We start from the raw sequence: 22,445 nt of genomic DNA, 5'->3' as shown, positions 1-22,445 counted from the left end.
ATCTGAGAAAACAATACTGATTTGCTGTGCTGGCTAGCAACCACTTTTTCTGAGCATGTAATCAGCTGAACAAACACACCAAGCAATGTAAAAATGTAGTGAAAATAAGATTTCATTTTTCAATTGCTCTGAGCTACAAGATCTGAAAATCTAACATTGCTTGAATAATTAGACATGTAATAATGCTGAATAATGTCAGCCAAGATAAGGTTGAGATAACATTAAGATAACATTGTGCTGCAATATATCTTGGGAAATTCCTCAAAACACGTTTTTCGGAGAGGCAGCTGTGCATCTGTTCTTATAGGGTGGGATGAAAGTCTGGGTCCTGGAAAGCGAAGACTGAGGAAGAAAAATAAATGTGGATCTTGCCAAATATTTGAGCACTTTGAAAAGAGGGGATTGTTATCATAATGCAACAACATTCACAACCTCTCATTATCGCCACTATTATAAGGCTAATGAAAATGAATGATTGAGTAAAAATATGGCTCGCCTTCTCATAAGGGTGATGTAATTTAAGAATGAATTGATTAATTATATATTGTTTTCTTTTATGTTTGCTGGTGATTTATGGTCACATGTTTTAAGTTACAGATTGGCCAACTACCACTATATCTGCTGGTCATGTATCATCAGTGGAATATCTTGACATGGCCATTCGTTATCCACTCTGTTTAGCAATAGGGGGAGATTATTGATTTCAAAACTATAATATGGTTAATGGACATATTTTTAGGACATATTGTTATGTCATATTAGTAGGTTACATAAGGTTGTGGTCAAGACAATGTAGTAAACAACATGAAAGTGTAATAAAAATGTAAAGTAACAGCAATTGTTATTACATGGTAATTACATAGGCAGTAGTGTAATTTGCTTTTTGTACTTTTGTATTCATTAAGCAAAATTAAGGCAGTTATATACAATTTAAAATATTACATGACATTACATTTCATAACACTTTTCACAACACATTAAGTGTCTGCCCCTCAGGCCACTACTCTCCTACCACATATCCACAATACACAATCAATGTGTTCTGTGTCATGTGTGTTACTACAGTGTTAATACACAGTTATAGGAGCAACTTAATGTGAAGCGTTAATAACATATCTATGTAATGACCATATCTGCTAATTCTTTGTTTTGCTTTTGCAACATGGCCACATGGTTTTATTCTCATTTTCTGCTTTGAATTATGATATGCAAAATCCCTGTGTCATTCACAAATACAAAATAATTATTTAAACTTACTTGATGTCTTCCCACACTTCTTCGCCATAATTTCGTAATACAAGTAGTTCCAAGGCGTGGTTGACAAAACCATACTAAAACGAAATAAAACAGAATACAGAAAGAATAGAGAAACATAAATCTGAAAATACTGGGAATAACAAGTATGTAAATAAATGCCTTAGAGTGATGATAGTGTTATGATTCCATTGTAATTGCAAGGAAAGTATGCTTAAATTGTACAACAGCAAATCATGCGTTAATTGATGCAGCATGATTATTAGAACGATAGAATCGCAGTCGAATAACGAATTTCAGTGGTAATTTACATTAAGTAACGTTAGCATGGTGAACGAATGCTGTAGCCATAGGCTGATAGCTCGTTCTCATAAGGAAAACACACCACTACACATCAAAATAGCCAAGGCAATCAAATGTCGCCGTGGAATCTAATATGTCGATGTTTACATACCATTTTTACGACCAGTTCTTCCCGATTCCCTATCAACGTAAGTAAACTGTTATGTCTAAATTATCACGGCACCTTCACAGTTTGCAGATGTTACGTTGCGTCTTCATTCCTGAAAACATTCCCCAAACTGACGTCGAATATGTCCAATGAGAGCTCAAGGAAAAAAATACTCACTCGGCAACCGGCCACTGAGGAAGAAGTGGGGGTTGCCCGTTGAAGACAGCGTTGCTTATGAAAACAGTCCCATCAAACGTTTTATTTATCAACTGCAAAAGAAAGACTACAGAACGAAACCAACCTATTTAAATTCCACAATCAAATGATAGAAACAAATATTTGGTAGAATAGATTATAAACTGGGTGGTTCGAGCCCTGAATGCTGATTGGCTGAAAGCCATGGTACATCTGACGGTTTACTATATATATATGACAAAAAAAATATTTGTACTGCTCAAATTACGTTGGTAACCAGTTTATAATAGCTATAAGGCACCTTAAAGGGTTTGTGGTATATTACCAATATACCACGGCTAAGTGCTGTATCCAGGCACTCCGCATTGCGTCGTGTCTTAGCCTACTATTTTACAATGGTTTTTAGTTATACAGAAATAACAAACATGCCAAAAAGCTACTGTGTTGTTCAACGTACATGTAACCAGGTCAGAAATCCCGATCAATGGTTCACAATGCTCCCAAGTAGGGAAATAGAGATTGCAAGAAGAGCCCTGTGGCTTCAGGCTATTCGGCATGGGACAGTGTATATGTGTGTGGAAAACATTTAATCACAGGTAAGACATTTAACTTGTTTAGTATAATCCGTGTGTAACTCCACTCAATACTTGAAGCTGAATAGTCCATTTGTTTGTGTTGTTGGTTTTGGCTAGCTCAATGTTCTGATCAGTAGCTAGCTAACACTCACGTGGCTTCTAGCTCCATCATGGAATGGGCAGTGGTGGAAAAAGTATCCTATTTTCATACTTGAGAAAAGGTTAAGATACCTTAATAGAAAATTACTCACGTAAAATTGAGTCACTCAGTAAAATACTGCTTGAGTAAAAGTCTAAAAATATTTGGTTTTAAATATACTTAAGTATTGCAAGTAAATGTAAAAGTAAAAGTATAAATAATTCTGAACTCCTTATATTAAGCAAACCGACACCATTTTTAAAATGTATTTACAGATAGCCAGGGGAATACTCCAACACTCAGACATAATTTACAAACGAAACATTTTGTGTTTAGAGAGTCCATCAGATCAGAGGCTGTAGAGATGGCCAGGGATGTTCTCGTGATAAGTGCGTGAACTGGAGCATTTTCCTGCCCCGCTAAGCATTCCAAATGTAACTAGTACTTTTGTTGTCAGGGAAATGTTTGGAGTAAAAAGTCAATTATTTTTATTTAGGAATGTAGTGAAGTAAAAGTAGTCAAAAATATAAATAGTAAAGTAAAGTACAGATACCCCCCCCCCCCAAACGACTTAAGTAAAAAGTTTGGGCACACCTGCTCATTCAATGTTTTTTTCTTTATTTTTACTATTTTCTAATAGTGAAGACATTACAACTATGAAATAACACATGGAATCATGTAGTATCCAAAAAAGTGTTAAACAAATCGAAATATATTTTATATTTGAGATTCTTCAAAGTAGCCAATTGCTTTGTTAAAAGTTCTTTATGCTTTTGCGCCAATTGGCTGTGTTGTGACAAGGTAGGGGTGGTATACAGAAGATATCCCTATATGGTAAAAGATCAAGTCCATGTTATGGCAAGAACAGCTCAAATAAGCAAAGAGAAACGACAGTCCATCATTACTTTGAGACATGAAGGTCAGTCAATCTGGAAATTTTAAAGAACTTTGAAAGTTTCTTCAAGTGGAGTCCCAAAAACCATCAAGCGCTAACATGAAACTGGCTCTCATGAGGACCATCACAAGAATGGAAGACCCAGAGTTAGCTCTGCTGCAGAGGATAAGTTCATTAGAGTTACCAGCCTCAGAAATTGCAGCGTAAATTACACTTCTCGGCATCAACTGTTCAGAGGAGACTGCGTGAATCAGGCCTTCATGTTCAAATTGCTGCAAAGAAACCACTATTAAAGGACACCAATAAGAAGAAGAGACTTGATTGGATAAAGAAACACGAGCAATGGACATTAGACCGGTGGAAATCTGTAATTTGGTCTGATGATTCCAAATGTGAGATTTTTAGTTCCAGCCGTTGTGTCTTTGTGAGACGCAGAGTAGGTTAATGGATGATCTCCGCACATGTGGTTACCACCGTGAAGCATGGAGGAGGAGGTTTGATGTGTGGTGGGTGCTTTGCTGGTGATACTGTCTGTGATTTATTTAGATTTCAAGGCACACTTAACCAGCATGGCTACCACAGCATTCTGCAGCCATACGCCATCCCATCTGGTTTGCGCTTAGTGGGACTACCATTTGTTTTTAAACAGGACAATGACCCAAAACACACCTCCAGGCTGTGTAAGGGCTATTTGACCAAGAAGGAGTGTGATGGAGTGTTGCTGTCACGGATTTCCCTGGTACTGCTGCTCATTCCGTTCACCAGCTCCGGAGGTCTACATCACCGGCCTTCTAGGCTTCACTGAACTGGATCATTACTACCAACCCCGGACTGTCTTGTCTCATTACGCACACCTGGTTCCCATTCCCCCTGATTAGTATGTGTATATACAGTTGAAGTCAGAAGGTTACATACACCTTAGCCAAATACATTTAAACTCAGTTTTTCACAATTCCTGACATTTAATCCTAGTAAGCATTCCCTGTCTTAGGTCAGTTAGGATCACCACTTTATTTTAAGAATGTGAAATGTCAGAATAATAGTAGACAGAATTATTTATTTCAGATTATATTTCTTTCATCACATTCCCAGTGGGTCAGAAGTTTACATACACTCAATTAGTATTTGGTAGCATTGCCTTTTAAATTGTTTAACTTGGGTCAAACGTTTCAGGTAGCCTTCCACAAGCTTCCCACAATAAGTTGGGTGAATTTTGGCCCATTCTTCCTGACAGAACTGGTGTAACTGAGTCAGGTTTGTAGGCCTTCTTGCTCGCACATGCTTTTTCAGTTCTGCCCACATATTTCCTATGCGATTGAGGTCATGGCCACTCCAATACCTTGACTTTGTTGTCCTTAAGCCATTTTGCCACAACTTTGGAAGTATGCTTGGGGTCATTGTCCATTTGGAAGACAAATTTGCGACCAAGCTTTTAAGCTTTTCGCACCAAAGTACATGCGATATGATTGCTGCATGGTTCCATGGTGTTTATACTTGCGTACCATTGTTTGTACAGATGAACAATGTACCTTCAGGTGTTTGGAAATTGCTCCCAAGGATGAACCAGACTTGTGGAGGTCTGTAATTTTTTTCTGAGGACTTCTTTTCTGCTGATTTCTTTTGATTTTCTCATGATGTCAAGCAATGAGGCGCTGAGTTTGGAGGTAGGCCTTGAAATACATCCACAGGTACACCTCCAATTTACTCCAATGATGTCAATTAATATCAGTATCTTCAATATCAGAAGATTCTAAAGCCATGACATCAACTTAGCGTATGTACACTTCTGACCCACTGGAATTGTGATACAGTGATTTATAAGTGAAATAATCAGTCAAATCAAGTCTTAACTGACTTGCCAAAACTACAGTTTGTTAACAAGAAATTTGTGGAGTGGTTGAAAAACGAGTTTTAATTACTCAAACCTAAGTGTATGTAAACTTCTGACTTCAAATGTATATCCACAGTGAAACGAGTCCTACATCGACATAACCTGAAAGGCCATTCAGCAAAGAAGAAGCCACTGTTCCAAATCTGCCATAAAAAAGCCGCAATTAGGTTTGCAACTGCACATGGGGGAATTTTTTTTGTTGAGAAATGTCCTCTGATCTGATGAAACAAAAATGGAACTGTTTGGCCATAATGATCATCGTTATGTTTGGAGGAAAAAGGGGGAGGCTTGCAAGCCGAAGAAAACCATCCCAACTGTGAAGCACGGGGGTGGCAGGATCATGTTGTGGGGGTGCTTTGCTGCAGGAGGAACTGGTGCACTTCACAAAATAGATGACATCATGAGGCAGGAAAATTATGTGGATATATTGAAGCAACATCTCAAGCATCAGTCAGGAAGTTAAAGCTTGGTCACAAATTCATCTTCCAAATGGACAATGAAACCAAGTTGTGGCAAAATGGCTTAAGGACAAGAAAGTAAAGTTATTGGAGTGGCCATCACAAAGCCCTGACCTCAATCCCATAGAAAATTTGTGGGCAAAACTGAAAAAGCGTGTGCGATCAAGGAGGCCTACAAACCTGACTCAGTTACACCAGTTCTGTCAGGAGGAATGGGCCAAAATTCACCCAACGTATTGTGGGAAGCTTGTGGAAGGCTACCTGAAACATTTGACCCACCTTTTAAATTTAAAAGGCAATGCTACCAAATACTAATTGAGTGTATGTAAACTTCTGGCCCACTGGGGATGTGATGTAAGAAATTAATGCTGAAATAAATAATTCTGTCTCCCATTATTCTGACATTTCATATTCTTAAAATAAAGTGGTGATCCTAACTGACCTAAGACAGGGAGTTTTTACTAGGATCAAATGTCAGGAATTGTGAAAAACTAAGTTTAACTATATTTGGCTACGGTGTATGTAAACTTCTGACTTCAACTGTATGTATGTATATACACATATATATATATATATATATATTTGTATAATGTTTAGATATAAGCCCATTCTTATCATGTCACATGTCCTTTTGGAATCAAACATTTGATCAAATGTCCACTAATAAAAGCTTTTATTACTGTTTTGAGAAAGCTTGTGAATCTCTATGATGTTCCAAAAAGAACAAAGAACACATAATCCCCTTCGTTTAGCCAAAGCTGCTGTGCTGTTCCACTGGTTTTGACTCACAGGTCAACTTGGATGGGCCTTGTAGTTTCAGGACAGTGCACAAAACTTGTGCACTATATAGGTAATGGGGTGCTGTTTGGGACGCAATCAGTGTTTCTGTAGCTTTTTTTTATGTTGAGGGGTGGACAGGTTTTACCTCCTGTTGACTGATCCATGTTTCGAGTTGTGCAGCCTATAATGACCAAGGGCTACATGATTGTAATAATAGAAAATAACACAAAAAATGTTTTCCTCCTTACCCTTTTCTCGACCCCCATCCACTCTATTAACATAGGCCGAATTGCATCTGATCTCCTCTAGGCCTACCATCACAACTGTTACAACCAAGTTTGTGTCTGAAATGGCATCCTATTCTCTGTGTACTGTAGTGCACTATTTTTGACCAGGGCCTAGCGGTTCAGAGCGTTTGGACAGGAAGATCTCTAGTTCGAATCCCTGATCTGGCAAGGTGGGAAAATCTGCTGTTCTGCCTTTGAGGAAGGCAGTTGACCCCCAACAACAACTGGTCATCGTCAAATAAGGCAGATAATTAATTACACCCACCTAAATCAGTCCCTGGCTTTGAGGTCCAGAGATGGAATAGAGTGCCATTTTGGACACAATTTCCTTCCAGTGAAAATGCAAAACAAACTTGAGCAAATGTTTGATGTAGTGTAATATCAATTGTGAGAGTGAAATTTAAGATTGTTATAATACTGTTATTGCATCAAATGGTTGTTTTATGGAATAGAATAGGGTTCTTAGAACACCCTCATCTGTGCATAGTCTTCTGAGTTGGGCCTCTGGGAGCTTAATGCTGACAGTTGATTTACGATGTCTTTGGTGATAAAACCTAAAGACCACATTCCATAGTTAGTGTTTGTGTGCTAGGAGGTACCAGGGTGGAGATGGCTATGGTATGGATAATGATGAGAGGAACTTTGTTTTGGGGGGCAGACCCTGGTTTCCACACAATGAGAACAGTCTTTACAGCAGATATTTGCTGTGAATTAATAATTTCTTTCATATAAATCCTAACCTTGTGACCCATTCCACACAGCTGTTGGTTGTCATGAACATTCAGGAGGATGTACTTTGCTATAAAATGCTGTGGCTCAAATTAGCTCGTTGGGCTCTCAATGAATCATCTAAGGGTAGTTTGTCGACCAGCTTCATTATTGCAATAATTAATCAATGTTATGAATATGTTTTGAATAAAGAAATATCCTGATTGGTGATTGACCTTGTCTCTCCTCATTATTGATTACATTTTCCACGACACAATCTACAGGTAACTTCTAAAATAATGGAAACACTTGAGTAAATAAGGAATACAAAGTATATTGAAAGCAGCTGCTTCCATACAAGTGTGGTTCCTGAGGTAATTAAGCAATGAACATCCCATCACGCTTAAGGTCATGTATAAAAATGCTGGGCAGGCAATTATTTTGGCTACCATGGCTATGCCCCATAGGATGACAATGCCTCCATCCACAAGGTCACTGAATGGTTTGATGAGCATGAAAACTATGTAAACCATATGCTCAGTAACCACATTTCAATCCAATTGAACACTTACGGGAGATTCTGGAGCGACACCTGAGACAACATTTTCCACCACCATCAACAAAACATAAAATGATCAAATGTATCGTGAAAGAAAGGTGTTGCATTGGATAGTTTCCAGACACTTGTTGAATCTATGCCAGGGTGCATCTGGCTCGTGGTGGCCTAATGCCCTATTAAGGCATTTTATGTTGGTGTTTCCTTTATTTTGGCAGTTACATGTACTATGACTATGCTCGCAGGAAAACTGAAAATATATTCCAAACATCAGAGTAGTAGAAGTGTAGACACACAAACCTGTTAATCACAATATTTATTGTCGCTTGGACAATACAAAAATAATCACAGTAATAAATGCTAATTGTAATGGAATTCATTGTGTTCTAGCCATGCCGTGACATTAGTTATTGTGTAATTCTCTTTAATAGTTAGTTTAACCAAATTACAAAATTACGTATGCAGTCTAAGGACAAGGTGACAGACGAAAAATGCGGGGATATTGACTTGCATTTGGAGAGCAGTTAATTCAAATTAAAGTATGGATTGCTTTCTTACCTTGTCCACAGACTGCATACAGGGTAAGGAAACCGATATGTAATTTGGGTGACTATCCCAATGTGTGATTAATTCCTATGTATTTACATGGTAGTTACATAGGCAGTTGTAGAGTAATTACAGTGTAAGAAATTATGTGAATCTGGTGAGGTGAATAAATCAGTGAAAGCATACACAATGTACATCTAGCGATTTTGTAAGAGAATAATCAACATTTCTACATCACCTAAAGAAATCTACAGCAACGGGTGCTAGCTGTATTTAGACCTGGGTACAAATATTAGTTTTCTTTCAAATACTTTAGCTCTGCTCGAATCCAATGGAATATTTCTAAAAGTGCAAACTCTGCCCATTTGGTGCTCCAGGCAGGCTCAATCAAACGCTCAAAGATTTAAAATATTAATTGAACCCAGGTTTGGCTGTGTCTCATCATACCATCTATGTTTGCTCAGCCATGAAGTTTGTATTGCTGTAGCATGGTTCTTCGGTCTCACAGTCACTTGTGGTTTTGCCCGACCATTGATCAAAAGCCTCCAAGAAGTAACAAACACCAGGAATATCCGGTGGGAAGTTTGGCGGAAGATCCTGTCTGGTCCGGGGAATGAAGACGAACTCTGGACAATCTTTCAGCAATCTGGAAACCCAAAAGGACAAATGAACCATCTTGAATGTAAATACAACGTTTAAGTATGTGCTGCAGATAGAAATGGAGGCTACGGGGCTCTCTATTCAATCAACATTGGATCCCGTTTCCTGTGCAAGACCACATAAACAATTTATCTTGTACTGTGAGAATGTGTGTATGAATTTATTGTATAAGTCAGTTACTGTCTGAAACCAAAAAGCAACAACTGGATAGGAAGTTAAGCACGTTCTCTTGAAACACACAAACAATGTTGTTTTGCCTTCCTTACAAAAAATATACAGTAACCAGTACACTGCAATTACACTAGTAATAACAATGTATTAACTTATTTTCACATCTTACTTTAGTAACTGCATTTGAATAATAAAGAGCAACGCAGAAATTTGTAACAATGTTAATGTAGTAATTACAGTGTTATTACACAGGTGCAAGAAGGACTTTATTGAAAGTGCTACCAAATACCCATAAATGTTTTGGACACACATTTCAGAGGCCCTACACCATGGCTATCTTATTACAGTCCGAGAGAACAACCATAGCCCTTCTGGTTTTCATTCTTTCCTTCCAATCAGGGACAGATTTAGACTTGGGAAACCAGGTGGGTGAACTTTCTGGCCAATCAAGTGTTTTGTGAAACTGTTTTCAACTGTGCCCCTAAAGAGACCACACTGAACATCCTAGAATGTGTGTCGTAAAGACCTTGGCTTTATTGACTATGACAAATGTTGGGTAGCCAAATCAGGGTTCTAATTCTATGCCCAACAGTGGACGTAGTGTAAGAACGAAGACTAAATAGTACAGATCCAGGCAAGACCTGTTGACACTATAGGGTTTTATGGTCTATCTTCTGATGAATGCCAGTGCATCTTTCATTATTACGGTGAGTTATAGGTAGCTTGTCATTTGAAGAACACCACACAAAACATAATTTACTGTGTGACTTTTGTGATAAACAGTGTGATCCAAATTAATGAGACATTCAAATAAAGACATTATAAATACATACATGCTAATGACATGTCCAACGATGCATTATAACCAGATCATAATGATACATGTGATCATCAATGCAAAGTGTAAACACAAGACTCTTCAAAACATTTACAAAAAAATATAAAACATTAGCTAGTGGCTGAGCTTAGGGAGATCTATCTGGCAGTGAAATGAACTATAAAATATTTTGGTAGTGCAGAAGTGTTAAGTCACCTGTGGGTTGTGGGGCTAACGTTGATTCTTCTAGGTACGCTACAGGACTCAAACTTATTTGCCAATGTGACGTTGTTGCCAAACAGACAATAGCGCGGCATCATCACGCCAACAACACCGGCCAGAACTGAGCCAGTGTGCAGCCCAATTCTCATCTGTAAATAAAAAAAAGATAACTTGCATTGAAGGAAAAAATTGTAACATTAAATCAAAGCTTCATTGATTATATTACGTTTTCCTTTGAAGTGACAGCTATAAGGTGAAATCAACTTTAATCCAATATAAATATAAATGTTTGTGTATTCGAAAAGTAAAGTTCACCAAGGTGACTTAAAGGAACAACAAATTGTGATTGTGATTTCCAAGACAATCTTTGAAGAACAATCAAGTCATTGCAACTCCTATATTTTTGGGAAATCACATTTTGACTGTAGTAAATATAATTTAAATGTAATTTGATGATAATAATTCAAGAACATTTCCTGTGATGCTTTATGGTTGCCTTGCATGACCAAAATGGGTGCCACACATTGATGGTGGTGGATGAGGTGAGTTTCCTCCCTACTATTGAAGCAGCATCTGGAAAATTGATATATAAATTCAATCAATAAATCAAAGTAATAATTTGGCTAAGTAATCCATTCAGAAGTAGAATATGTGGATAAGGTTCTATCACAGAACCTTATCCACATATTCTACTTCTGAATGGATTACTTAGCCAAATTGAAGAGTGATATATGCCAATTAGGAATGATAGGGATGATTAGGTGGCCATGATGGAAATGGGGCCAGGACACCCCTACTCTTACGATAAGTGCCATGAAATTGTAATGACCACAGAGTCACCAGAGTCAAGATATCCGTTTAACGTCCTATCCGAAGGAGTAGGGCAGTTGCATAACTGACAGCAGAGAGCGTTGGATTTGAACCCCTGCTCACAACATTACATAGTATGTGTGTTCTCTGTGTATTCTAGAGGCAGCGGCTTAGACCGCTTGACCACCCAGAACACAAAGTTATATTTTAGAAGTTACTTGAATGTGATTTAGGCCTGCTTTCTGGAGCATTTTAACCAGAGGGGTATACAAAGCAGGATCTATGAGTTAGCCAGCTACTTTGGAAAATCAACCTGAAATAACTATAGATTTTCTAGTTCATTAGAGGAAAGCTAAACTTAGATGTGTTTTTGGTTGTTTAGTATATAAGACAGTGCACATTTAAAGCTTATCTTCCTAAAGAGCTGGCTAACTCCTTGATCCTGCTTTGTAGTATACCCCTTGTTTTGTGTTCAATGGTGCTAATGCTAAACTGTAGCAAAGTGAACAAATCCAAATCATGGTTTGGGTCCATAATCTGTGTTCTAGGTATTCATAAAATGGGGTCAACTACCTCTAAGATTTCAATATAATGTCAAATGTCAATTAATATATACAAATACAGAAAGACAGGAACAGCTGAAGCTTTCTCATTATAATCTCCAAATTTGAGATGTTGATGAGACACTGTCAGGTTGCTAGGGAGGTTACTAGCCAGCCTGACATCTGCCCATCCTCTTGACTCTGCAGGTCACACAATACACAGTCTCCCACAACATATCTGTCTCTGCTCATCAACAACTGGACTCATTCATACTATATCTATGGACTTGTGGGTTGGTGTGCATGACCAAAGTGAGTGTGACATGCATATACTGTGACTTGTATATAATTCCTGCTTGATGTTCTTATAGTTGTTATATGCTGCCTTTGTGTATAGCTGTATTGTAATATGTGCAGGTAGCATATACATTCATACAGTCCTTCCCTTGTTAATAACCTTGTACATTGGGAACCCTTATTGCATTGTGTACAGTGTATTCATTACCTCTGTTTCTCCTGTTTCAGAACCATTACCATTCTTTATCCCCATGTACATTATCCGTCTGTGTGTGTGAATAAAATTCCTTGTGTGTAACTCTTGAGGTTGCCTCATCCCCCTCTTAACGGGGGAGGTGCTAGCGTGTCATAGATCAGCACAAACGAAGAGTCACTCTCTTTCAGATGAACAATATTGTCATTCTAGATATAAACAAAAACCAGCTACCAGAGAACAACTTTGTCTACATCTTGAGCAAATGGCGTAACAGTAGAAAAGCCTGAAAATCTGTTTTGTGTACAAAACTCTCTTGTCCAGGCAACTTCCTATGCTACTCAGTGACATTCTGAAAAGGGCTTTCCATTGAAGTTTTCACACTGTGAAGAAGGTAAGCTGTAACACTCGCCTTGATTGGCTCACCAGTGGGCGTCCTGACCTCATCGGACAGCTCCATCATCTTCAGCGCCATGAGGGCAATCTGCACTGCATGAGTCTCGCTCTCCTTGTGCAAGCCACCGGCCACACAGTACGCATCACCGATAGTCTCCACCTAGATACAGTCGAAAATAATAGTTTAATATCCCATAGACAAACTACATGGCATACAGTTAACTTCATCACAAGATTTGTGTAATATCAGATAGCATAGATCAGAGAGGGGGAACCATTCAACTTTTTTTTTTAAAGACGTGCCCCCATTGTCTACAGACCCTCTGATCTTAATTTCTACATTGACTGTACAGAGAGAGAATAGTTGTATAGTTGTATGATGTATGCATAGGACTTTAAGTTGAAGGATTGTTTTTCTAGCCCTCTTAATTCCTTTATTTGTGTATTAGACCATTCCAATTCATATACTCCTAATGAAAAGCACAAGTAATGGAAAACACGTCAAGTGAGCAAAAACTACTATACCTATTTTAATTTGTCACACAGTCTTCCCCTACAGGTAGATGTTGACACATTCGAACACAAACACATTAAAACAATCATCAGGGCCAATTTAATCAGTGTGAATTAGCTTCAAAATAGTTCTTCTGGGAGGTGTTTGTTTATGTTTTACTCCGGAGCAGGAGAGCACTCGACAGTGAACAATGTGAGGTCAAATTTGATGTTCCAAATGGCACTCCATATAGTGAATTGTAGTGCACAATTAAGGGAATAGAGTGCCATTTGGAAAGCAGCCAAATCTATTTTTGGACCGGGAATGGAAACAGAGGTCCTAAAGGAACCTCTGACTTCCCAGTACTTTACGAATGATCCGTCAGACATGCTGCTCTCCTCTGTTATACTTCAGTGACACACTGATTACATTAGCCAAACTCCCCGCAGATTACAGGACAGTTGGCTGAGAGCAAGCAAGTTTGGCCATGAGACAAGTACAGTCTGTTCTTTAAGAAATATTAAACCTAGATAAAATGGTGGAATTGTGTCATTTTTGCCCAAGACTTGTGTAATCTATGAGAGAACGTAACGGAAATAACTTTCTACCATGAATTTAAAGTACTTTTGTGCCTAAATCACATAACAGTCTTATCCTGACAAGGTCAAAAACAACCATGGTCTTTCCCCTTTTTGGAGAATGTGCATCTCTTTTATATTGCAGACTCTTATTTTGGAGTAGACCTTTTAATTATTGATGGACTGTTAAGAATGCACAACTATTATTCTCTCTAAATTGCTTTGGTCAAGACATAACTGTTAAGTATTGTCTATATTAATACATTGATGAATTATTGCTAAATTATGCAAAAGAAAGAAGTAAACAAGCCTCCACTCTCAAATGATTCATATCAGTTAACACATTCTTATAAAACGCTATCAAAGAGTAACATAAGGCATATCTAACCTTCTTACCTCCATGGCTAAATTAATTCAAATTAAGCCGTATTCATGATGGGATGAACATAATATGGGAATGCCAGCAAGGGTCTGCAGTCAACAACATAAATTGTTGTTCTAAAAATAATCTGTTGATATAAACATAATATTATATAGAGTGCCTTACCTATTCAATCCAACCCCGTAACAGGGGATGTGGAATAAGACTAAAGAAACATTTTGGGCACATTTGGAGTCCATTTTCCCAATAATGTTCATTTTAGCTGTTACACTAAGTAAGGCACTTTTTGCTGTTCCATTTCAACTGCTGTTTAACTGGTGTTTTACTGAGAAATTATATTATACCCTGTTACTTTCTGGTACTTAATTCCACATAATTGATAACTGCATTGTACCAAATGTTGTGTAGTGTTTCAATTAATTCAATCGATCCCCATAAAAAAATATATTCCGTGGTTATTTTTCTGAATTTAGTTTCACCTTTGTCAGTCCAAGTAATTACCAGGCAAAATAAAGCGTAACCACTAAACAGTGTTTAGTTTTATCTGGTAAATCCAGTTTTGATTGAGAAGTTCCCTGAGTTTCCTTGGGCCTTGCTGTAACACACACCTTGTATACATCCAGCTCCCCGCAGTGGTGGTCAAAGCGTGTGTACAGCTCATTGAGCATGGTGACCACCTGCATAGGTGTGCAGCGTGAACACACGGCCGTGAAGCCCACGATGTCAGAGAACAACATGGTGACATTCTCAAACTCCCTGGCATCCACCGTGTGGCCTTGCCAAAGTTCCTGGGCAACCGTCCCCGGGAAAATGGTAAAAAGCAGATCCACCGTCCTCTTTTTCTCTTCTTCCAGGGCGAGGTGAGCGTGCTCCAGGGCCGCCTTGGCCTTGCCTAGGCGCTTCTTCAAGCCGTCCTGAGCCTTGGCCTGCTCACCCACCAGGACTACGTCGCGCAGGGCGTTGTGAATGGGGATGTCAGACAGGTAGAGGCCCCGGCCAGTCAGCTCCTCCAGCTTGTCTACGCACGGGGAGCCCAGGAAGAGGATGACATTGGACTCTGAGATGTAGATCATCTGGCCTTTCAGGTCCATGAGCTAGAAGAGAGGGAAACAAGGCATGAGATAAATGTCTTTGTCTGGGTTCTCCATGCTAAATGGTACATACACAGTCAGGTCCAAAATTATTGGCACACTTGATAAAGTTGAGCAAAAAAGACTATATAAAATAAATAATACAAATACTGAGCTATTTTGTATTCTCAAATTCAATTGCTCAGAGAAAGAGATTTGGTTTAACAAGTAATTTAAAGCCTTTTTCTAAAATGTTTAATGAGATTGGAGAACACGTTGGGAAGGATCTTAGACCATTCCTTCATACAGAATCTTTCCAAATCCTTGATATCCTTCTGTCATGCCATGACCTTAGTATTCTTTGTTTTCTTTATTATTTTGGTTAGGTCAGGGTGTAACATGGGTGATATGTGTGTTTTTGTCTCTTTCTAGGGTGTTTGGACTGTCTAGAGGTTTTTGTAGATTTACGGGGTTGTTTTCATCTAGGTGTTTATGTTGGTCTATGGTTGCCTAGATTGGTTCTCAATTAGAGGCAGGTGTTTATTGTTGTCTCTGATTGGGAACCATATTTAGGCAGCCATCTGCTTTGGGTATTTTGTGGGTTATTGTCTATGTTATGTTGCCCGTTTGCACATTGTTTATATAGTGGTCACGGTCGTCTTAATTGTTTTTTGTTTAAGTGTTCTTGTTCTTCATTTCAATAAAGAAAAATGTATTCACACTGCGCTTTGGTCCCTTCCATACGACAATCGTGACACCTTCATCTGCTCTTATGGACTGCCTTCAATTCCTTCCACAGGTTTCCAATGGTACCTGTACTGTAGTATGGATACTGAGATGGCTTTTGCAAAATGTTGATTTTGTGGTCAGTTAACCTTTTTTTTGTGGATTTTGATGTGTGCTAGGGGTTATTGCCTTGCTGGGAGATCCACTTGAGGCCAAGTTTCAGCCTCCTGGGAGAGACAACCAGGTTTTTTTGCAAAAAATGTCCTGGTATTTGGTCAAATTCATGATGTCGTTGACCTTAACAAGGGCCTCAGGATCAGTGGAAGAAAAATAGCCCCATAACATCAAGTTTGCTAACCAGTATTGGCACTTGAATTGGAACTGGTGCTATGGTCAGATGACATGAAAATAGCTATTTTGCCACTCACACCTGTGGTGGGTTTAGCATCAAAAGGATGCATATGTAGAAAATACCTACTGTAAAAATATGGAACTTTGATGTTATGGGGATATTTTGCTTCCACTGGACCTGGGGCCATTGTCAAGGTCAACAGCATCATGAACTACCAAGTACCAGGACATTTTAGCCAAAAACCTGGTTGCCTCTGCCAGGAGGCTGAAACTTGGCCTCAAGTGGATCTTCCAGCAAGACAATAACCCCTAGCACACATCAAAATCCACAAAAAAAAGGTTGATTGACCACAAAATTAAAATGTTGCAATAGCCATCTCAGTCTTTTGCAATGGCCATCTCAGGACATTAACCCCATTGAAAACCTGTACATAAGCGCAGACAAAGGATTTGAAGGGTCTAGAAATATTCTATATGGAGGAATGGTCTGAGGTCCCTCCCAATGTGTTCAATCTCATAAAACATGTAAGAAGAAGTCTCAGTAGCCATTATCCTCGCAAGGGGTGTATTACTTGTTAAACAAAATGTATTTCTCTGAGCAATTGTATTAGTCTAAAATAATATGATTTTCACAAAAAAAATGTGCATACAATATAACTAAGTATTATTTCTCTCAGATTATGTGTACAAATTTATTTCCATCCCTGTTTGTCACGACTCCCACCGAAATTGGCTCCTCTTCCTGTTCTGGCGGTGCTCGGAGGTCGTCGTAACCGGTCTACTAGTTGCCAGCGATCCCTTTTCCCTTTTCTGTTGGTTTTGTCTTATTGGTTACACCTGTTTCTTGTTTAGGTTTTAGTTGGGCTATTTAAGTCGGTAATGCCCGCCTGCTCTTTGTGCGGGCTTTTTTTTCTCTCTCTCTTTCCATGTTAGTGGTTGTGTGATCTCCTTTGTTTTTCTCCGAACTGGTTGGGTCCTCTGGTTTTGGATCGGTCTTGTTATTGCGCCTGGTGTTTTGGCGTGACCATTTTACCTGCGCCGGAATAAAACATTGTTCTTTACCCTCTGCTTCCTGCGCCTGACTCAGCACCCACTACGCATAGAGTGCGTTACACTGTTAGTGAGCATTTCTCTTTGCCAACGTAATCCATCCACTTGACAGGTGGGGGAAGAAGCTGATTAAACAGCATGATCATCATCATACCGATTCCCCAGGTCATTGCTGTAAATGAGAATGTGTTCTCAGTCAACTTACCTGGTAAAATAATGGTAAAAAAATGTATAAACTCAGTCAAATCTTTGAAATTGTTGCATGTTGCTATTATATTTTTTTCAGTGTATTTACTTTATACAATTTTGCTCATCTTTGTCCAGGGTGCCAATCATTTTGGACATGACTAAGTATTGTCTTTAGTTGTTCAGGCTCTGGACACTACTACAAGGTACACAAAGAAAACAGATCTGATTAAATCATCTGTCATTGAATGGCAAATAATTGCCCAAATTACTAATCAAGGGTGAGTTTGCCGAAAGCGTTGTAGTTTATGTAGCTAAATAGCACAGTGAACAAAATTCTCCAATTGATATTATGTTACGAATTTGTAAATGTACAATATGTTACAAATTTTCAAAACGTATGTGTTACGAATTCCAGCGAGCTGGCTAACATTTGCTAGCTGTCTAACACTAACTAGGCTAGGGGTTAGGGTTGGAGGTTAAGTTTAGGTGTTAGGTTAAATGGTTATGATTCGGGTTAGCTAAAAGGATTAGGGTTAGCTAAAGGGGTTAAGGGAAGTGTTATCTAACATTCTAAGTAGTTGCAAAGTAGTAACTAGTTGAAGTTGCTAATTAGCTAACGTTGTCTGTAATGAGATACGAACTCGCAACCTTTGGGTTGCTAGACGTTTGCTTTATATGCCTGACCAACCACCCTACTTTTGTTTTTTGCCTTAAGTAACCATATGTCTTATGTAACCAAATCATACTAATTTGAGTTTCCCGGATTTCAATTTACTATATTAAATCTAGTCAGACCCGGCTGTCCAATTCCATCCTGGGCTTATGTTGTTCTCTACCTCAGGGGGAGCATTCTGCTAATTAGCACATAAGAATTAACAATGCGGCATTTTGCCTTTCTGAATCTTTCTAAATCTACATTTAGACAACCTTCGATTCCATGTGAGTCATTCGTCTCAACTCCAAAGGGTCATATCCAGCAGACCTGAGTTCAAATGGTTTTGGAAATCAAAGACTGAGTCTTTGCTTGAGCCAGACAGAAAGCAGATGTTTCAAGGATATAGTATTTTCCACCTAACTTTCCACTGAAAAACGATAGTGGGAACTCCGCTCAGGCGTCTTTCTACGGCTGCTACGTTAGGTTAGCTTAAACATGACTGTACTGCCAAATGGGCGGGTTTGCACTTTTGGGACTGTTCCATTGAACCAGGCGAGCTCAATGAAGCATCACTCAGGACTTCAAATACCATTTGAACACAGGTCTGATATTCAGTCGAAATAGGGTCATACCCTCCCTGTGTCATCGGCCATGGAGCCACCTTGGTGCTTTATCCGAATGATGAACTGTGTGTTCAGCATAGTCAAGATGCCTTGGAAGGTGCACCTGATCTGGGGCGTGACGATGGCAAAGTGCTCCAGGAAGGCAGTGGGCCGCCTCGGGCCGTCCTTCCGGCTAAGTCTCTTCCGGAGGCCATCCCCGATTTGCAACAGGCCCAGGTCCTGATCCAGAAAGAGGTGGAAGGGGAAGGTGGAGGAGAAGAGCGAGGTGGGCATGGTCCCAACTGACGTGGCCCTCATGGGACTGGGGCTCAGGCTCTTGGCGTTCTTCACCACCACCGAGTAGAGCAGGCTGGGCTGCCGGGGCCCAGCCTGAAACTGCAAGGGGCCTACGCTCTCCTTGGTGCCTCCTTGAAGGTCCATCTCCATGTCCATCAACACCTCCACGGTGGTGTCGTAGAGCAGGCGGGCGGCCGCCTTGATGACCCCAGGGAAGAAGAACTCCGTGGTCTGCCTGGGGTTGAAGTAGTAGACGGTGAGCAGACCCAGATCCTTGTCCAGGCACAACACCGACGCTTCTTCATTGTTTACATAATCTGTTCTCCTGTCTGGTTCGGCTTGCAGAGCGGCAGGTGCTAGCGGGTTTGGGCTGCAGCTCTGTTTCAACAGGACATTGAAGCTGTTCAGGAAGTCGCTGAGGGCTCCCCCCACTACCCGTAGAATATGGCCGTCCTCGTCGAAGCACGTTTGGAACAGCTCCTCACCAAGGGAGACTCTCAAAGCGTCCATGTGAATACCTGGTTGTAAAAAGGAGGGCAAAACAGTTATTAAATGTAATAGAATAGAATAACGCTATGTAAATAAAAAATGAAATACAATACTGTATATTAGAATAGAAAATAATACAAACAAATATAATAAAACATTTTTATTTTCCACACAAGGTAAAAAATATGTGCTTTTTGTTTCACAGAGGCATGAATATAACAGACCTTAAAAACATCCAAAATGGAATAAAAGCAACTCGTGTTCAGTGTTGTTTGAATTTGATCAGCTTTACAATACCTGTTTTTAGAGAATAATTCTTCATGATCTCCATTAAATTCTCTGGTCGATCAAAGCTCCTATCTTGACAGATGTCTGCGTAACACACAGAAGGGCTGTAGACAGAAGTTATATTAGTATTATATTAGTAAGCACTGCACTCCCCACATTAAGAAATGGGTCTAGATATCGTATTCCTTGAAATCCCATGCATGTTATGAAAAAAAGTTTCTAACCTACAGTTTGGCTATTTTTCCTATTCCTTGTATTGCCTTCAAAGCCATCTTGCTGATTGACCATATACAGGTCGTGATACATGGGGCATCCATGCATGGCATGTAGTCAATAGGTCTTCAATAAAAATAATATCTGAACGCATTCAATTGAACTGAACATTGTCATTTATTATAATCATGACCTTTGACAATAATGAAATATCAGGGCGGCATAGTTTAAAATCATTCATTTCGCCAACATTTATTTGACTTATTTCTTACCATTTCGTGTCTAACTTATGTTGTTTCATCATTTGCAGAAAGGCAGTATGCAGTCTTTGAAACTGTAAACAACAAGTCGAGAAGTTTATTGACAAGATATTTGTATAAGAAATCTTATAGTTTGGCCCATTGCAATCACATCAACACAAGAGCAAACAAATCATTTGGTTCGAGATCAAACCAGCAAAACAGACGTTTTTTTCCTTCCGAACTGTACATGTTCCACGGTGTAAACTGCTCTCTTCTGAGACTACACTCAACAACAGTGCACAAATCAATTCTGATGAATGTTTTGAGACATTGCTTTATTGTAGTACAATCTCAATTTACCTCTGGACATGCCAATTTGCGGATGCTCTCCCCTAATGAATGAAGATTGACTCTAGTCTTGCTTGTCTTCCTTTGAGGTAGCACCTCCGATACATTTCCATACACATCCTTGGAAATTGCCAGTACATCCCCGGTATGGTCACTTATACATTCCTCAAAGTCTCCGGGTTCGTCCATACGACCGATACCGGAGAACGGGCATTCTCCAGAGATTTTCAGGTCTTTCAATTTTGCGCAAAACATTCTTAGTGCTTATCCTCATCTCTTGGTTACATGCAAATGTCTACATTTTGGACACGCATCTCCTGTCTCAGTTGGAAACTCCATTCCCACATCATGGCATTCGCAAGGGAGCGAGGAGAAAAAAAGGTATTATTTTATGCGCATCCTCTCTTGTGGACACCTGTCTTTCTCCCTTTCGTATGTTATAAATGTTCCGCACCTATGCCAGCAACCACATACAATATCAATAGTAAATTACATGGGCAAAAGATGAGTGAAATACCATTATCATAAACCAATGAAAACCGACAGAAGAGTCGACCTGGCCAATCGATGCGCGAGTAGGTTGGGCTCTTAAAAAATATATCAGTATGAAATGCCTTGTAGACTACTCCGCGCGTGCAGTGGACGGTTAAAGATTTGGATGATGAAATGTGCGCAATACCGTTACGCACGAATGGCTAACTGTGACTTGTCATTGGTATTTTTGGTGTGACACCCCGAAATACAGGCTTTAAATTCAGGCTTTTAATTATTTTAGTAAATGTATTTATCATGACGGGCGGTGTTATGTTTTTTGTTTTTACAGGCGTGCATTTAATCGTATATTCTAGGCCTACACGACGAAATTCATTGTTGATGTCAAGGGGAAAATTGGGTTGGAGATACGATTAACGTTGTTCTTCCAGCACATATTTGTAAATCCGTTTTACAAATGATGGTAGTCCTATATACTATTCATTTTACACAATTTATCCATCCCAAAACTGAGTATAGTAGGCTAGACATGACAGATGCATGTTGCATAAGAATTCCCATTACTGCCAAAATTCTAATTCTCATTTATTGTGCTTATAATAGTGTACCTGGAATAATACATAGGCTACTTTAATTGAATTGCTATTTGCTGGAAGGCCTAAATATATATTGTGTGGTCACGTTGACAGACTTGATCTTATAGAACAACAACATACAATTACATTGCAAGAGTTGAACACAATTTGAAGTAGCCTATAGGCCTATATTTATATCTCACAAAAATAATATTTATTTTGCTATTATATCACCCTCACTAACTTGTATCAACAGGGAATCTGTTGTAACCAACAAATATCACTACATCTAGAAGCCTACAGGGGAGAGCCTTGCCAGTAAATTGCTTCATAAGATTTTGGTTCTAAAATTTTCACATTCAGCAATGACAGTTATCCAACGGTGTAGGCTACTTGTGATTCAAGGAGAACTGTATGGGGACTCAAGATAGTAGACAGACAGTAATCAAATTAAGACTCTTTAATCTCTTTCAAGGCTCCTTTTAAGGTCTATTTAAATTGGAATTTATTACGGTTTACAAAATAACATTCCTATTGTAAATAATATGGTAATATATAACAC

General features: G+C 39.1%; 2 protein-coding genes across 2 annotated transcripts in view; both read right to left on the bottom strand.

The window, feature by feature from the left end:
- LOC139418779 (guanylate cyclase 1 soluble subunit beta 1) overlaps positions 1-1,840 on the bottom strand; it is a 36,684-nt gene extending 34,844 nt beyond the window's left edge. Inside the window, exons 1-2 of the mRNA XM_071168473.1 lie at positions 1,709-1,840; positions 1,258-1,331 (exon numbers count right to left, since the gene is read on the bottom strand). Of these exons, the coding sequence (XP_071024574.1) occupies positions 1,258-1,331; positions 1,709-1,711 (77 nt within the window). The 5' untranslated portion in view covers positions 1,712-1,840. The remainder of the gene's footprint in view (positions 1-1,257; positions 1,332-1,708) is intronic.
- A 6,652-nt stretch (positions 1,841-8,492) lies between these two features.
- On the bottom strand, positions 8,493-21,293 carry LOC139419650 (guanylate cyclase 1 soluble subunit alpha 1). Its single transcript, XM_071169636.1, has 8 exons — positions 20,829-21,293; positions 20,499-20,560; positions 20,023-20,117; positions 18,970-19,754; positions 14,905-15,390; positions 12,860-13,003; positions 10,600-10,754; positions 8,493-9,381 (listed from the first exon to the last, which is right to left on the bottom strand). Exons 1-8 carry the CDS (start codon positions 21,069-21,071, stop codon positions 9,186-9,188), a joined length of 2,166 nt encoding a protein of 721 aa, XP_071025737.1. The 5' UTR covers positions 21,072-21,293; the 3' UTR covers positions 8,493-9,185.
- Positions 21,294-22,445: the final 1,152 nt, after the last annotated feature.

Source organism: Oncorhynchus clarkii, chromosome 10 (genome assembly GCF_045791955.1).
Source record: "Oncorhynchus clarkii lewisi isolate Uvic-CL-2024 chromosome 10, UVic_Ocla_1.0, whole genome shotgun sequence".
Lineage (NCBI taxonomy): Eukaryota > Metazoa > Chordata > Actinopteri > Salmoniformes > Salmonidae > Oncorhynchus > Oncorhynchus clarkii.
Note: the sequence above shows the minus strand (reverse complement) of the source record. Positions and strands in the feature narration are given on the sequence as shown.

What these genes read in the sequence shown, in the direction of transcription:
- LOC139419650 (XM_071169636.1), bottom strand. Translation starts at nt 21,071, where the DNA reads ATGTTTTGCGCAAAATTGAAAGACCTGAAAATCTCTGGAGAATGCCCG. An exon ending in GAATTATTCTCTAAAAACAG is followed by an intron (nt 19,755 to 20,022) that starts GTATTGTAAAGC and finishes TTTTACAACCAG; the next exon opens with GTATTCACATGGACGCTTTG. An exon ending in GGGAGCTGGATGTATACAAG is followed by an intron (nt 13,004 to 14,904) that starts GTGTGTGTTACA and finishes GACTGTATCTAG; the next exon opens with GTGGAGACTATCGGTGATGC.